At 36.9% G+C, this 18,873-nt stretch overlaps 1 protein-coding gene across 2 annotated transcripts in view; it reads left to right on the forward strand.

Annotated features, from left to right (window-relative positions):
* Positions 1–18,873, forward strand: part of AMPH (amphiphysin) — a 217,876-nt gene that overhangs the window by 184,998 nt on the left and 14,005 nt on the right. For both annotated transcript variants that reach the window (XM_081287269.1, XM_081287268.1), the window contains 2 exons: positions 702–758; positions 5,128–5,253. In XM_081287269.1, coding sequence (XP_081143395.1) covers positions 702–758; positions 5,128–5,253 — 183 coding nt within the window. The remainder of the gene's footprint in view (positions 1–701; positions 759–5,127; positions 5,254–18,873) is intronic.

Consider the following 18,873-nt stretch of genomic DNA (forward strand, 5'->3'; position numbering starts at 1 on the left):
TGGTGTAATGCCTTTAAAAAATATCCCTTTATAGTAGTTTAGTTTAGATTCTGTAGGTAACAAAATTATATTACACACGTTCAAATGACCATCTTTAACCAAAGTCTTTGACTCCTCTTTTCTGTGGGGAGCCCCTGATGTCAGATTCTTCAGGCATATTTTTTCCCTTGAGATGGTGAGATTGTCTGGGAAAGACTCTTTGGTCTCCCATCCAGAAGGTACAGAACTTGGCTACCAGTACAATGGGAGATGAGCCTTGTTTCAGAGACCATTATTCCTTAGGATTTCTTCCAGCTTGAAGTTTCAGATCAATGAAAATCTTTTTAAAATGTTTTAAATTATAACACATAAATAACCCTTCCAGTTAAGTGATATAGTGAGAGTGCATTGCTATCATTTTAAAAAGTTTGAAGGTTAATTTCAGGTGCAAACCTATTAACTTCTAATTTGGTGTCAACATCCAGAAGAGAATCTATGCAAGAAAGATGCCCCCAAAGCCAGTGCCCTTTGCTTTTATGACTCTCACAATGTACTGTTAACCAAGATTTATATTTAGAATAACTCCTGTTAATGTTTAATTTTCATTTTTGTTTCAGTGATTTTAAAAAGGGACCTTTAAAACTTAGAAACGTATTTATCAACACAATTGACAAGAGCTAATTTAAATATCTTTTAAAGTATTGTTTTCTCCTCATTTTCAGCCCCAGGATACTTCATTATTTACAATACAGACAGATCAGAGTGTGATTGGCGGCTTGGTAAGTTGATGTGGGTCTGTATCTTTGGGAAGTTGTCAGATACCACTAGATGTGGTAATGCTAATATAAACTGATCATTCTGGTTTGTCTAGAGTTTGAATATCTAAAACGTGATTTCTGCAGCTCCCTCTTTTGTAGAAATCAGGACGGAACACATCTATAAAATTTTACTGTGATTTTGAGTTTGTTTACTCATATTTATAAAAGGCACAGTGTTTCTAGCAAAAACCGAAGTCTTTTAGTTATAGGCCTCAGTGGAGAACAGTGGATCCATCAAGGATGTGAATATTTCCATGTAATTGGAACTTCAGCTACAGGATTGAACATGAATTTGCTTTAAGAATTTATGCTTCAAAATTCTTCTTATTATTGTTTTTTTTATTTTGGAAATAAGAGCACCCCACTTCTCATCTCATCCCTTCATCTTGTGAGTTATAGAAAGCAGGAATGTAGAGTGTGGAGTTGTGGTTCCTAATTCAATGAAAAATAAGAGTAGAGAAATCTTAGGGAATGAGCAGGAGGCAGAAAGAGTTAGACTTGGCATTAAAGGAGATTCTTCTCTAAGATTGGTGTTGCAGTTACCATGGGAAGCCTTTTCAGCAGCATCTTACCAGAAAGCTGAATGAAGAGACTTTGAGACATGTGATTTGTGAGCTTGACACTGCTGCATTACAGAAGACTTTGTCTCTATGAGGGTTAGTTCATGAGGATTATTTGCAACACTATGAGTTTCCCATGTACGTAATGTATGATTATCCCAGCTTCCAACTTTTTCTCTGGAAACTTGGAATTAAGTTTAAGTAGAATGAATTTTTCATTTTAGACTATTTCAATTTTAAGATGGGAATTCTGTTCTAGAACATTTGTCTTAAAGGTTAATTTGAGAGTTTTGCAAGACAAGTGTGTCTCTACTACCTTGCTAGAAGATTGTTATACTTTTTTTTTTCTCCTGCTACGACCAAGTTAAATCTCTATGGCCTGCAAATAAATATTTGGATGCTTCCAAAAGAAATTATATGGTGTCAGTTTTGGAGTCAGAGACTCATTCTTCATGTTCATTGATGAATCTCAGCCAGGGTAATGGAGATGAAGGATGAGATTTTTAATTATCAATTGTGAATTGTTTAAGAAAAATTGAGAAATCCTAGCATAAAAACCAAAGACAATTGGTTAGAATTAAAGTGACACTATGACTTTGATGAAGAAGATCCAGGCCCAGAATCCTATGGCTTTTAAATTTCTTTGAACATCTCCCTCTGTCCTCAGTTAGTTGTAGGAGCTTTCATGCCTGCCCTTCTCCATATATCTTCTCTGAAACAGACACCATGCCTCTTCTTTCCCTTGGGAACTTAGCTTCTCGTTCCCAGCAATAGAGGTGCTGCTAACACTATGAAATCACAGTAATCCTATGTTTCTCAGTGTATTGTGATTATACAGGATCTTTTTAGGAGCAGGGAAAACTCCCTAAAAATAATGTTTCATTGACTGTTCTGAGAAGGTAGGCTTGAAAATTAGTACTCAGCTATGCATCTCCCAGCCTGCAACTCATGGCCCCACAGATAATCCCTAAAGTACAAGATGAAACCCTTTTGAACCTGAAAACCTTGCTCAGGGCTCAGAGTTTCCTCCAAGGCCCTTTGCAATTCTCTCTAAAATAGCTCTCCCAAGATCTGAGAAGGCAGGCACCATATTGAATTGTGAATAGACTCTTAATTCATTCTTCCATGCCATCTTCTCTCCCTCTGCATTGACTTGGCTTCATCTTATCACAGAGGACTCCAGAACATGCACAACAAGGCCACACTGTCAATTTTATTCTTAGGGAAGCATTCCATTTTTGAACCCCAAACAAAACCATTATAGCATTCTGCGGCCACCAATATATTTAAATGGTCTCTCTCTTCTCTGAATGTATAGTGACTGCTACTTCAGCTAATAGGAAATCATTACCAGCACTCCCAAATAGTTTACCATGATATTAAGTTATTAGCAGCATCTGTCAAGAGAGATATCCTGTAGGAAAAAAAAAAAAAAAAAAGAGGAGGGTGGGGTTGAGGCAGGGCACAATTCCTGTAGAAGTATTTAGATCTTTCCACAAGATGTTGCTTACAATTTATATTTGTTTTTCTCTCTATCCTGATAGAATATCTACAGATTTTATGCTACCTTAAAAGAAATAGAAGACACTTCTATTTCTAAATTAGAATAGCAGATTTTATGTGCAATCATGCTTCATTCTTACCTATCATTCAGTGAGCCACATTTATCTCCTTTTAATTTAAGTTGCAATGTCATAATGTTTGGTGTGATATGATAAGATGGTAAAATGTGTTGTGGCTTAAGAGGACATTGCCAGACCTATATCCTCTGTACAGCCATTACATTGTTCAATTTCAGCAAGCAAATGCAATTAGACTTATTTATTTATAAAGTCACCTTAGTTATTCTTGCTACAGCATACAATTTCAGAATTTTCTCAGACTTCTAGAAACCCAGACTCTGATGTAAACAACTGTTTTGCATTTTAAATTATCCTTGCATTTCTTTAAATATAGAATGATAAATGTATTTGACTCATACTTTGAAACTTCTCTTGGCTCCAAATCTGCCTTCAGACTTCCTCCACAGCATAGACTCACCTGCCAGGGAATAGCACCTGCCCAGGGAATTCTATGTGCTTTGTCAAATAGCCCTTTATGTCCTCCATTGTGTAGGTCATTTGATACCATCCTCTGGAGAAAATTACCTTGACTTCCCAGGTGGAAATATCATATCCTGAGCTTTTATAGCATCTGCTATGAAAACTTGTTCCATTATGAAGATAATTCTTTTTGAACAATAAAAGTGAAGTCTTTTCCCATAAAGAACACCTGAGATCATATTAGAGTAAATTCTATCTCACTCTTTCTTAAAAATTGTGTCAGACCATCTCTTAAAGGTTATAAAAGCCTATAAAATATCAAATCTCTGCATACTTGTCTACCAATGTGTCTTTTAATTTTACTGTCCTTTGAAAAGATCAGTGGTGTGGTCAAGGCATGCATCACAATAAATGGTTTGGTGGAGGGCATAAAAAATGTAATTTATATATTTATCCAACACTAGGCAATTCATTATTTATTTTATATAACCTCAGCATAAGTTTTCTTGTAACTTCTCCATGAAACTTGTCATGTGGACTGACTTAGGTAAACATACAGGAGAAATAGATGTAGCTTTTGGTTACTTAAGGTGAGAATCTCTTAGAACTTAACTGATTTCTCCGAAGTATTAATTGGAGTCTTATTACTATTGTTGGAACATAATTTAAAAATTTTTTTGCAGTTTAAATGGAAAATTTCTGATGGAAAAAGATCTTAATTACCCCTCTAATGTTCATTTATTTAGTGAATAGGTCATGCTAGATAAATATGTTTATTACATTAATGACAAAGAGAGAATATTGGCAATAGTTGTGGTGGTATACATTAGCTGTGGTGTTTTTAATGGTCTCTTGTTATTTTATAGTGTTAATTTTAAAACAAAAAGTCTTGAGCTAAGAGATGCCAGAGATCTGATTCAGTATATAATTAGAATTAAGATGATACGTATTTATAGAAGTCCCATGGGGAATGAAAAGACCTCACCTTGCCCACACAATTAAAAGGATCTAATTGATACCATGGAAAGTACTGCTCTGTGGTTTTTGAAGAATTAGTTTATTGTATGAATTAAATGGATTGTGAAGGATTTTGTTGGAGAGAGAAGGGAAAGAGGGATTATTTTAGAAATTTACAACAGACAAACAAAATATTTATAGTTGTATTTCAAGCAGCCATGTGGCTAGGCCTGCTGTCCCCTAGCTTTGGAGATGGCATCCTAACTTTATAGTGACCTATAGAATCGAATGAATGCATTTTAATCTAAATATGGGGATGGCCCCTCACTTTTTTTTTTTTTTTGTACAATACATGTTAACAGGATTAAAAGATCCCAGAATTGTGTTCCCTGAAATTTCTTCCTCACTCCTCTCAACAAGCAAATATGGGTCCTCCTAGGGTTTCTCTGTCTCTCCTTTAAATAGCAGAAAGTACCATTTTAAGAACTTTTATAGCTGTCAAAAAGAAATGAGTAGCCAAAATTGTGGTGTTTGCCTGACTTTAATGAAATGCATGTAGTTCTTGGTGATGAAAACAGAGAAGCTTAACAAGATTCGTTTCTGTAATGGTGCATTATGCCAAATGGGAGGGATTTTTATCTGTTTCCAGCATGGATTTAATATAGTAGCTACCTATAGGATGACAAAAAAACTTTATTATCTAATATTCCATAATGTTACCTATTGACATGTTGAATCTTTTTCCTCTAACCCCAAAACAAACAATCCAAGGCTGAATCTGAACAGGTTCCACCCTCAGAGCCAAAAGCAGAGGAACCTCCTGCTGCTGCTGTACCTGCTGTCGGGCTGGACCTTGGACTGGAAACTAGGGCTGAGGAGCCAGTGGAAGAGGCAGTGGTGAGAGCATCCTTCCTTCCCCATGCATCCACCTTGCTGCCATCACCTTGCTCATCTCCTGACCCTGTGTATCGCTTCCCATCCATGCCTCACTTTGTCCAAACAAGTTTCCTATCTGTCATGGTTCCCCCAGTTCAAGTAGCCTTTGTTACTTTGACAATGAAACTACATGCCTTTTCATTTTATTAAAAACAGGAAGATACCCAGAGAGCTGAAAGGCAGGGCGGAGAGAAGCAGAAAACTGCAGTGTTGCCACAGGCATGACTCTTTAAGAAGGGCACCTTGATTCTTTCCGATACTCTCCCTTTTGGGATATTACTTTCAGGGAATCAAACTTGTCAATTCAGTGCTCCACCTATGATGGCTGGAGACCCATCCTTAACTAGGGACCAACTTACATGTGATAAAAATAAGAGTAATAACTTCACAGATTGTGTGATCACACTAACTGTGTATAATGTTAGTTTTGTATGTTGGTAAAGGCACAGTGAGGGTCTGAAATTTCATATTCCAAACCCATGAATATATTAGGATTTCTATGTTTACAGCTAGGAGTAGTGGAACTCAACTTTGTTCTGTCTCTGAGGATAATGGGGACCTTGAGGATGTATGGCGATCCATATGTCTGTCTGGAAACCTGCTTTTACCCTGATTCATGCTACTATAAAAAAAATTCTCATTGCAAACTGGCATGAGATCTAATATGCACCAAGTTCATGAAATATAAAGTTGAAAATGCCAGTGTTGAGTGAAAGGTATATATTTATGAAATGCAGTAAAATGTGTCTCAATAATGTCAATTAGGGTGCTATTTATTAAGCCTTCACAGAATATACAGAAATAAGAAAAACAATTTCCCTATTACTGAAAGTAGGATTGCCTAGGTTAGATGCCTAGAAAGAGGAAAGCTATATTTCATGTTACTGCATTAGGTCACTTCACTGGGAAAAGGGTAGTTCATTTATCAAATCAACAGTTTATAAGTAGAGAAATAAATAATAGGGATAGATAGTGCTTGGACATACTAATTAATAATGACTCGATTATTGTATTTTCTATTTAAAGACATAAAGTTGGATCTAGTCTTGTAAGGAAAATATGAAATGTGTTCATCTGGGGAAAGTCATCCCACACATTTGTCTTTTTTTTTTTTTAAGGAGAGAGAGAGAGAGAGAGAGAGAGAGAGAGAGAGAGAGAGAGAGAGAGAGAATCTTTTTTGTAGATGGACATAACACAACACCTTTATTATTATTATTATTTTATGTGGTACTGAAAATCAAACCTGGGTCCAGCCCATGCTAGGCGAGCACTCTATCGCTGAGCCACAATCCCAGCCCACATTTGTCTTTTTAATCACTGCTATAATTAAGGAGATAGTTGATTTTAAAATGAATATGCCCAGTGACAGGGAGTTATAAAGACACTGCTTTAGTCAGCTTTTTGATTGTAGTGACAACAAGACCTGACAAGGACAATTAGAGGAGAAAAAGCTTATTTGGGCTCTGTTTCAGAGGTCTCAGTTAATAGATGACCAACTCCATAGCTCTGGAGCCAAGATGAGGCAGAACATCATGGCTGAAAGGTAGGGTAGAGAGAAGCAGATCAGGAAATGGCAACAAAGAAGGAGAATGAGAGCTCTTATCACCAGGGACAAAATATTAACCCCAAAGGCATGTCCCCATGTCCTATCTACTCTAGCCACATCCTACCTGCCTACAGTCACCACCCAGTTAATGCATGTCATGGATTAATCTACTGATTCAGTTACAACTCTCATCATTTATTACCTCTGAAACCTCTTGTGCTGTCTTATACATGAACTTCTGAGAGATACCAGATATCCAAACAATAACAGATACTGGTTAGGATTTGAAGGAAATTGATTCCAAAAGTTCTCATCACATTTCTCTTTTGAATGGCAGCACAGTCTTCATCTTCACCAGTGCTTTTGAACTACACTGATGCTTGTGCCCCAGGCTATTCAGTGTTAGGCCTAATGCATAATGCCCATGGCTTTGAGCTGGGACAGCATCTGATGTGCAGTAGGTGGGAGATGTGAGTAGACAGCTAACCTACAGGCACCTACATGGATTCTCTCTGATACCTTCTCAGACTGCCATGATCACCTACCACCTCACACTTATCCCCATTCTAAAGTTCTATAAGTAACTTTTTAATGAAATCCAAGTTCATTGGTTTTCTAATTACTAATATTCACAGCTACCCATTATCAAATACCTACTAAGTAGTACCTAATATATTACAGATTAAGTATCCCTTATCTGAAATGCTGAGACCTGAAATATTTTGAATTTCAGATTTTTTTTAATTTTAGAATACTTATATATACTTATTGAAATATATTATAGATGGTACCCTAGTCTAAACAAGAAATTCATTTATGTTTCATAAATTTTTTATACATATAATCTGAATGTAATTTTATGTAATATATTTTAGTGTTCCTCACATGAGGCCAAGTGTGGAATTTTTTAATTCCAGCACTATTTTGTCAGATCCCAAAATGTTTTGAATTTTGGAGCATTTCAGATTTTGGATTTTCTTTTTTTTTAAGAGAGAGAGAGAGAGAGAGAAATTTTTTTAATATTTATTTTTTAGTTATCGGCGGACACAACATCTTTGTATGTGGTGCTGAGGATCAAACCCGGGCCGCATGCATGCCAGGCTAGCGCGCTACCACTTGAGCCACATCCCCAGCCCAGATTTTGGATTTTCTAACTGGGGATGCTGAACCTGCACATGACTTATAATCTTTTTAACTGAGGGTGATTTAAAAAAATATTTAGCCAATATGGTACAAGCATCAACCATTACTAAAATCCTAATGCTGTGTAAGAAGCTATTTGGGTGAATTTTTATTCTAAAAATACTTTTCCGCCTTATAGGTAAACTTTAGGCGATCAAAAATGTCAATTCCTTGTGAAATATAAGGCAATTAGAGTGTCTTTGGAAGGATTCAGGCATGTCCTGAGACCCAGAGGTGATATAAGAACAATAAATGCAGAGTTCATAGTGTGAACCATTCTTTCCAAAAAGAAAAATAAACATCAAGTTCATTTCTCTATATGGGCTGAGAAATAGTAGTAATAGTATTAAATAATATACTCACCTAAAGTTCCCGCTTTGCATGTTTCCTAAATAGACTTGGATGAAGCGCTTCTTCCCTTCTACATAGGAGAATTGTACCACATAGAATATAGTTTTGATTTTTAGAGTAGATTTATATCTTCTTTCTTCTGGTCATTTTATTTGGGTTCTTTTATATATATATAAAGAAAGACTTCTTCTTTTGTTAGATGTGTGGTATTTAGTTGTAAAAACAAAAACCCACACCTCGTCCCTAGCATTAATTAATAGGCGGCTGTGGTTGTCATCCGTCAGGACTGGGTTGATGTGACCTTTGGAGGTAATCCTTTTTGCTGCTGAAATGTCACAACACAGTTATTAGTTCAGCTTTTGACAGAATGCATTTCATCTGAGGTGAAGTTTGTGGTGGCTTTGTTAAAAGAGAGAGAGAGACAGAGAGAGAGAGAGAGAGAGAGAGAGAGAGAGAGAGAGAGAGAGGGAGGGAGGGAGGGAGGGAGGGAGGGAGGGAGGGAGGGGGAGGAAAAGAAAAAAGAATCAAATCTAATATCAAGTGTAATTTATAGAACAGGAAATTTTAGTAGTGGTTCCCAAAGAAACCTGAGGTTTTTAAGAAAAGTTTAATTACTATATTTCTGTTTTGTTTTGTTGTTTTATTTCCCACATATTGTCTTTGTTTTTTTCTTAGAAAATCAAATTTTACCAGTATGTCTACAGGATACATTTTAAAATCAACACTCTTATTTTACTTCTTCTAGACGTTTCTATGTTATGTGAGTAATGAAAACAAACTTCAGAAAACAATGGATTTCAGTATTTATTTCAGTATGTACATCACAGAATTAAGTTAAAATGCAGATAAATAAATGTATAGAATCAATTCATAATATATAATTTAGTCATAGTTGACCATTTACCATGTGTGTAATTTCTTTTCAAGGAATAAAATTTTAATTGCATTTTCTTTAAGGGAGGCCCCTTCTATTTTTCTCTAAATTCCTGTCAGCTGATGTGAAGTAGACTCTTTTTTTTGCCTATTATTGTAAAAGAAATAATGTGCTGTAATTAAATTTAAGGTTAGCACAACTTAACATGTAAAAGAAGAAAAATTGAAGTAAAGATGTTTTTAGAATAGTTGGAGAATCATGGGGATGATGAAACGTTATTGACCCAATTATTTGAGTACCTACTTTTGGTTTTGCTGTGATTTGTTTTTTAAAAATTTTAACATATGTACGTTGACTCATCAAGACCAATTACTCCAATAATGAATATACCAGAGTTGCCAGAGTATATGTCCTCTGAACTCCCTTGCTAGGAATATTTCTGTTTGCTTGAATAGAATGCCTGTGTTCATTTCTCTTTCTCTCAGTTGAGAGGGATATTTGAATCTTCCTAGTTATAGGCTCAGTTCTAGCCCTGGGGAACACAGTGATGCAGGAAACAGACATGGATCCTGCATCCTGCTTTCCAAACTTGGGGTGGAAATTGACATTACACAGAGCTCAGGGACTCCTTCTGCAGCAGTCATATAAATGCGGAACAGTATTTGGGTTTTCTCCATGTGCAGAGTAAGCATGAGAGCTGGGGTTTCCACTGTACCTCAAGATGTGGTCTCCCAATATGTCAGAGAAGATACCAAAGACTAGATGAAGCCAGGGAACTTGATTTACTGTCTGTCCTTTGTTGACACAGAATCACTCAACTCTAAACTCTAATTGCTCAAATTAAAGTTTGCATGCTTTAAATTAAAATTTTATGATATACACATGTATGTGTATGTGTGTCTTTTACTTTTTAAAAAGAGCCTTGGAGATAGACATAGCTTTTTACCTTTCTCAGAAAAGAATTATAGAAATGGTTAGTTTCTGAGTTTGACTATATTTTCATTAGCATCTAATTACATTTTCAGCATTCCTCAGGCCAAACTGGAGGCTCTATTTTTGTCTTCTTCCATAGTACCCAGCACAGAGCAGGGTGTGTGACACATGCCAAGCCAATTCTCAATCGCTGATCTGCTGTTTGGTTAACACTGTTGTTTAGAAGTCTTGAAAAGTTCTATAGTTTGGTCTCTTTAAATGAAAATATATGTTCATTTTCTCTTTCTTTCCCTCTTTCCTTCCTCCCTCCCTCCCTCCTTCTTTCTCTCTCTTCCTCCCTCCCTCTCTCCCTCCCTCTCTCCCTCCCTCTCTCTCCCTCCTCTCTCTTTCTTTTTTCTCTCCCTCCCTCCCTCCTTCTCTCTTCCTCCCTTCCTCCTTCTCTTTCTCTTCCTCTCCCCACTCTCTCTTTCTTTCCTCCCTCCCTCCCTCCCTTCCTTTCTTCCTTCCCCATTCAGATACTTTGGTTTTTCTATTTAGAAAAGAAAGGCACTTGTCATCAAAAGCAGTGCTAATTTTCTTTTTCTGCTTCACAGTATATTTGTGGCATCTAAACCCCAATTGTCTCAGATGTAAAAATGGAGTTAGTAATAATTGTTTTTTTGCAATTAAGCTACAAAACTTAAAATTTTCCTATGAGAGCTTAGAAATAATATGTCTCATTAGTTTTAGCATCTGGCACACCAAGTACCTCCATCAATTACATTTTGATGATATTATCATGATCATCCTCGTGGAAAGTTGATGAGAAGCAAATCAACAAAAGCAGGCAAAACACATGCTTGGGAAGGAGATGGCAGCCTTGGGACAATGACAATGCTTTTCCAGTCTTGCCTCTTTTCACATATGATAAGGAACCTTATATCTCTGTCTCCTGATTTCCTTTTGGTTCCTAAAGAATCTGTGTCCCAACAACATTGTTCTTTTTAAGAGGACTCTGTCTCTTCTGGAGTCCTTCACTCTGAGTCCTTTGGTAGGGGATTTCCCAGCCTTCTTTGCCAGAATTCAGAGAACTGGGATGCCGCCTCAGCTGTGCCCTCCTTTGAGGTGGTTTTAGATGGAGGACAAAAGGCAGATGACCTCCAGGTACATCCAATTTCAAGTGTCTGGGCCTTGATCTTTTCTAGGAAGAGATGAAGGTATCCAAGAATAAAATGAAGGTAATGAGACTGGGGCCAACATCACACATCTCAGAGCAGGTTGGCCTGGGTTTGTTATTTATTCCATCTTCAGAATAAGGAGCTATTGTTATTGGATACGTGGCTGGTACTGTTTTTAACCACCTACAGCAGCTGAGTAGCACACACAGACATCCATCTTCTCTGCCTTCTGAGATGTGATATTCCAAAGGTCTTCTTGAACAGGCCCAAGTGAGAATTCTCTAATGTTATTTGTTCAATGTTATCATAATTATTTGTGAACAGGAACATCAAGATTCAGATTGTTCTTGCACAATGGGGGAGCCGTGTGTGTGTGTGTGTGTGTGTGTGTGTGTGTGTGTGTGTTTCTGAGAATTGAAACCAGGGGCATGTTACCACTGAGTCACTGAGCTTTTTTATTTTTTATTTTGAGACAAGGATAGACTCGAACTTGTGATCTTCCTGCCTGAAATTTCCTAGTCATTGAGATTACAGGTATGCACTACCATGCCTGGCTGCCTAGTGATTTTTAATTGTTACATTTAGCATGTACTTTTTATTGATGTAAAATCCATATAACATAAAATAAATCACTTAAAAGTGAACGGTTTAGTGGCATTTGGTACATTCATAATGTTCTATAACTATCACCACTATCTAGTTCCAAACATTTTCATGACCCCAGATTAAAATCCCATACCCATTGTGTTAATCAGCTTTTCATTGCAATGACAACACTACCTGACATGAGCAACTTAAATGAGGAAAGATTTATTGTACCTCACAGTTTCAGAAGTTTCAGTTCATGGTCCGCTGGCTCCATTGCTTTGGGTCTGAGGTGAGGCAGGACATCAGGGTGGGAGAGCATGGCAGGGGAAGGCTGCTCTCCTCATGGCATCTGAGAATCAGAGAGAGAAAGAGAGGGAGAGAGAGAGAGAAAGGGGCTAGTAACCCACTTCCTCTAACCATGCCCTGCCTGCCTACAGTTTCCACCTCCTCCCAGTAGTCCATTCCCATTATGCATCTGTCAAATGGATCAATCCACTAATGAGCCCTCATTATCTAATAACTTCCCCAAAGCCCCACCTCTGGATATTGCTGCTTTGGGGACAAAGTTTTCAACACATGAACTTTTGGGGCACATTCCAGATCCACAGCCTAGCACCTATTTAGCAGTTACTCCCATTCTTTCCTCCCTCAGTCCTTGGTACCTGCCAGTAGCCCTTCTAGCTCTATGGATTTATCTATTTTGGATTTTTCATATAAATGGACTCATACAATAATATATGATTGATCATATGTCTTCTTTGACATATCCTTTTTTTCACATACTAAATCTAGTGCTTTAGCTCAATGTCTTTAATATGACTTCAGTTGTAATTGACCGCAGGATAAAAAACTCATAATCTCTTTCTTAGTTCATATTGGCCTCATTTCATAACACCCCACTGAAACCATTCCTGGCTATCAGTACCACTAGGTAGTGTGTAGACTACCATTCAAATGCTAAGAAAGACAACTTGTTTAAATACTAAAACCCTAAACCCCAGTTCCACCCCATATGTGGGGTCAGAATTTAGACCTGGAAGAATCACACTGCTGTGTTCTACTGGTTCAGCTCTCATTCTATGGGTGACAGTGCAGAGATTTCTTGAGTTCATAGATAACATGAATGTAACCCCCAGATCAATGTGTGCTGATACCCTTCTTTCCCTTTCTTATTCTGTTCATCCCCTCAAAACCTCTAGAGTCAAAGGCCCTTTCCTGCTTGGGCCACTCTTTATTTAGTCTTCCATGGACATGAGCAGGAACCATAAGCATAATCAAGAAAAAGTGCTTGATTTTAAATCAGATATCTCTTGCTTTTCCCTGGCAAATTGCCTTCTGTTCCAACATTCAGTGTGAAGCAGCTCAAATGCTACCTTTGAGAAGTCTTGTGTATGGCTACTTTGAGAAGTCTTGTGAATGGCTCCTTGAATTATAATTATAATTATTGAAGTGAGAGATAGTATGACCAAACTACCAAGAGAGGTTAAGTTTTAGTAAAAACCTAGGAGAGGCAGTTTGATCAATGACAGCCAATGCTTTACATATCGTGCAAAGATGATATAGCTAGGCAGGGTAAAATGTTTATTTTGAAGCAAAGGCATTTAAAAAAACAACTCCAAGGATAGAGGCATAGCTCAGTGGTACACCATTTGCTTAATGGTATGCATGAGACCCTGGCTTTGATATTCAACACTACAAAAAAAATTTTTAAGTCAAGTTAAACAATCTCTCAGCAAACTATTGGAAAGTTCCATAGAAACTGTCCATTGTGGCTGCTCCAGAAACCACTATTTTCACATCTCCCCATCTCTGAGCAAGCATAATATTTACCTTTGTTTCAAAAGACTCAACCACTCCTGTTTGCTTTGTAGATAAATCATGAATACTAAATACTGATATGAGTAATTATTGGATATTCTGCCATGTCTTCAAAGGCCAAATTAACAACAATGCAATAATTATCTTTGGTACCTCTGCAGAAGACCTTAATTTTTCAAGGAAGTTGTATAGCTGATTCCAACAGATGTTGCCTTGGCAACCTGCTGCCAGCCATTTGGTTGCACCAGGACCCAACAGCTAAGACTTTGTGATAGGGCTGCAGGCAAGTCTAGGAAAGCAGATGAAAACGATGATTGAGATGAAAGTTAGGGAGGGTAACTCTTACTAAATTCCTTTAATAAAAAGTGCATAAATGTGTCAAGTAAAACGTACAGTACCAGATACTGCCTTTGAAAGGAATGCCATTGGGGCTGTCATTGCAAGCGAGAATTTGCCTTTATCGTCTGACTGGGGCAAAATTTTGACTTAGTGTGTTTTCTACATAATTTGTGTGAAGAGGGGTACTAGCCACCAGCCTGTGTCTTTTTATAGGATTCTTTTCTCTGGGACTATAGCTACCTCTTGAGCATTTCTTTAAAATGGATCCTGAAGAAAATTTTGTCTTTTAATAAAAATACCAGGATCTTTAGACAAGTCAAGAGCTTGAGTTAGATCTAGAGTTAGGAGTAGGCAGTGAAAGGCAATAGTAGCCTGTGGCTGGGATTCTCACCATGTTTATCTCTTTTTGCTATCTTCTTGAGTTTACACAGTCAGGTCCAAAGGGACTTTCTCCAGTTCTACTGCACGTAGCGAAAGAGACAGAACTAAGACACCAGCTTCTTCTCTGATGTTACTTCTACTCCATCATAGTTCCTTATTTGCATATGAGAACATTCAGCCATCTGGACCTTCTAGCTTGGGTTACTGCTAATCTCTAACTCATGAACATATTATAACTATCTAAGTGTTCAATTTCTACCTCTTCTCAGTTGCACAAAAATGGATGAATCCAGCCAATGAGCAGCTGATACACACCCCCCCACACACCATTTCTTGTGCTTTCTAAATAGTGAAATCTTTAGGACAGTTGGCCAAAACAAGATAAAGAAGTTCTATACAACTAATATCCGGGTATTTTTTATTGTGTAATTTGCCATGTTGATAAAGGGATTTGATGACATAGTTTCTTAGGTTTCCCAATAGTACATGAAGTTTTTAAAAATGCATCTTATTTTAAAGAGTGGCATTTCAAGAATGTGGGTGATTGCATCAGCTGTGTGTAAGGATGCACTCATATTCTTCATCAAATGCAGCTTGTTTGGAGATATCAGTAGGAACCAGAGGGTATAAGGAGGTGCTCCAGATCTCAGGATTACGGTACAGCTTCTGAATTTTAGGAGCGTGTTGTCTTCTTGATGTAGACTAGTGTGGAAAAACACAGAACATAGACTGTTCTAATCCTGCCTTACTGACTAGGTGAATTACTTAAACTCTGTTAGTTAACTTGTCTAGAAAATGGGAATTACCTTTAATGAAGTGTTAGAGAACAATATGCAATGAATGTGAACCCTCTGAGTTGGCACCTGGAAAACTATAGATTCACAGTAAATGTCAGTTTTCCCCACAGGGAATGCACATCTAGAAACTGACAAGCAGAAGCTCTCTGTGCATCAGAATTATTATTCTTTATACTTGGGGCAAATTGGTAAGCCTGGAATTTAGTGGGTTTTTTTTTCAGCCAGGGATCTCACAAAGAGAAATGTCAGGAAGATGCTATACATTGACTTAATTGTCTTGTAGCCATCAAAGAGTATATTATTTGAAATAAAAATTGAAATATACACATCTTATTTTCCTTACTTATCATTGATGTAATTTACTCAGGAATATTTTCAAGAACATGAAATACATTGTAGGAGGGAGTAAATTGAGGATACTATGAGAAAACTGAAAACACTAAAAAGAGTACAAAAAATTAAATTAACTTTTATCAGGACCTCTCTCCACACACACACACACTTTAATGCAAAACATTTGGCTCCTTTAATTATAATAATGAGCCTGAAATAGAGAAATATGTGGCAGTGTCGTCCATCCCCACCCTAGGTACAAGGTAACTGGAAACTACCTCCCCTACCCCCAGATTATGCAACTGCCCTTCTAAAGCATCAAGGCCTTGGGGCCTGCTCTTATTCCCATGCATCCTTTGGCACTTATATTTGGAAGATTCAAATCAGGTGGTTATATATAAAGACTTAATAAATCTCTCTCCAGTTCCTGATCTTCAGTATTTGAGCTGAAGTTTTCCTAGTTGAAGGAATTATTGCATGTAGATGATACAAAATCACCATCAAAAGGCAAAATGAGGAGAGAATACTGTTTTTTATTTAATTGAAAGCTAAAAAACAAAGTTACACAAACATCTTGATTGGAAATAAAAAAAAGTGCTACAAAAAAACCCCCACAATGAGATAGACCTCATATTCACACTTCTCAACACACAATCAGAAGTTGTTGTAGCAACGTATAGGTTTTGAGTTAAGAAAAAATCACATTGTAGTAATCTACTCCAAGTGAGTAGTGGGTCATGTATGAAAACATCAGAAAGACAGCTATTAAGGGTCTGTGGATGCTCCTTAAATTTTTCAAAAACATTTTATGAAGATATATTGCAATTGACTGAAAGATGAATCCAATCAATTTTATGGATAAGTTGAAGACATGGTAAAAGAAATGTAGCAACCTGTCAAATGAAGATCCTTGATGGTGAGTACTTGAAGGTTTGCTATACGATTCTTTTGATTTCTTATGTTTGAAATTTTCAAAATGAAATATTTGGATAAACCTAAAAACTATTTCCATGGAGACACAGAAATAAATAAAGATGGCAGTGTATTTAAATCACTTAAATGTGTAGGCTGTACAATTATTTGTTTACAAACTGAAGAGCTCTTTCTCAGTTTGTCATTTATAATACTTAAAAACTGGCAGTCAACTGGTGTTTAATGGTAGAAGAACTCTTAAACAAATGTTAAATAAAAAATTAATAAAAGGACTGTATAGCCATTGGTATAATTTTTCTAAGAAACACGATCTGTGGGTGCTGAGGTTGTGGCTCAGTGGTAGAGCACTTGCCTAGCATGCACAAGGCACTAGGTTCAATCCTCAGCACCACATAAATGTAAAATAAAGACATTGTGTCCACCTAAAACTAAAAAATAAATATATAAAAAAATGGTCTGTGTTACCTAATAAAGGAATTTAGCCCCTGTACAATTACAACATGAATAAAAATACATAGAATATATCATGAGTTATTTCTTTTTATTATGTTTAAATCCCTGATATCCATTTTTTTAAAAATGGGAAATATGCCTATTCTCAGTTAAAATAATCTACCTTATAAATAAATGTGTAATTTCATACTTAGTTGAGGGAATATCTTCAGTTGTCCTCATCTAGAACAGTAACATTGGCAAGCTGCTTTTTAGGCATTGTTCAGAGATAATGCTGCCAACTAAACAATGAATGAATGAATAGATGACATCAACCTTGGCAATCACAAATTCTCCTACAGCCTGTGACTACTCTTACATGTTTTGGGGTCTCAGTCCTTGTGGTCTAGCTTTCAAAGTGCCATCTCATGGAAGGGCTGAGAGTTTCTGTCATCCTATTCGGATTGCCTACTTTGCAGGTTTGACACCTAGGCTGTTGTTGTACTGTATCCTTCATTCCACTTCCAGAATATTTTGCTAACACAGTTATTGGTATTGAAAGGACCTTGGCATGAATGGCATAGTCATATTGCTTTCCTCCAAGGCAGAAGATAAGAAAGCAGGGAGGTCCATATGGTATAGTATAGGGAAAACCACAGCTCACCTTCCCCAAGAAGAATTCTGTGCTGGTACATGTGACTTCTGTGGGATGCATATCCAAGTCAGCAGTAGTCCTGATGCCTGTGCCTCATAGACCTCATGGATATGGTAAACCACATGTATCCAAGGTCAGGGAGAACTTTTTCAGTCTCTCTTTGCATTAGATATTTCAACCATAAATATAGTTAGCCAATAGATAGTACAGTGTTAGCAGAAGATAGGATGATGGTGTTTTAAGATTTGAAGTGAAGAGAAAAATTGGATAGTATTGACTGCCAGAGTCTTGAGATACTTAGAGTAGTTTCAGTCCTCTGGTTTTCCTAGGTAATATTTTTTTAGAAGAGAAAATAGCAGTCATTTATCTCTGAGGTTTCCTAGCAGATGTAACATCTACTGTGGCAAGCAGGGTGTAGAAAATGTTTTTCTTTTCTAGATCTAAAAATAGTCAAAATGTGAGATGAATAAAAAGAATAAAAGAAGGTTAACTGTGGGACCGAAAACCCTTCCATTCTTTACTTAATTTATCTGGAGCTAACACCTAATTTTAGCAAGGATGGGGAGGGGTCCTACTTTGCTTTGTTTTAATGTTGTTGTCAGTAAATATACATTGGAAATATTGAGAGGAGAGAAAAAACTGTGGAACAGATTCCAGACAGAAAGGGAAGATTTTCAGCCCAATCTCAGAAATAGAAAGCTATGGGGAAGTACAGAAAGTGAAAAATCCTTCTGTTTATGTAATGTTTTTAAACCCTGTAAAATCAAAGCAATACTGAACAGCATCTAGACAAATGGAAATTCATTACTAATGGACTCAGAAGGGAATGTGGGAGGGTTAATTTCTCTTTTCCTTTTTCAAATAGGTTTTTCAATTTATTTGGCTATTCCTCTCTAGAGTCAAAGTGCCGGTTTCCTTAGCACCTTGTATTTGACAGCATTTATTTCAATATTTTAGTAATTTTCATTTGTTACTATTCTTATACACAATTCTGTATATAAATTTTATCTATCTATCTATCTATCTATCTATCTATCTATCTATCTATCTATCATCTATCTATTACAAAGTCAATTGCTGAAGTGCTGAGTCTGGGATACTTGCTTCTTCTAGCTTTGAGAACACTGAGCAGTCAGACAGAGCCCTTGACCTCCATCTGCTGGTGGTTGGTGTCAAAGCAACTATGCCATTAGGACTAAAGTATGTCTAGCCAACAAGCCCTGTTTAAATTATTCAGCAAAAGAAGGATGATAACATGTATA

Source organism: Spermophilus citellus (assembly GCF_964194105.1).
Source record: "Spermophilus citellus genome assembly, chromosome: 3".
In the NCBI taxonomy this organism is placed as follows: domain Eukaryota; kingdom Metazoa; phylum Chordata; class Mammalia; order Rodentia; family Sciuridae; genus Spermophilus; species Spermophilus citellus.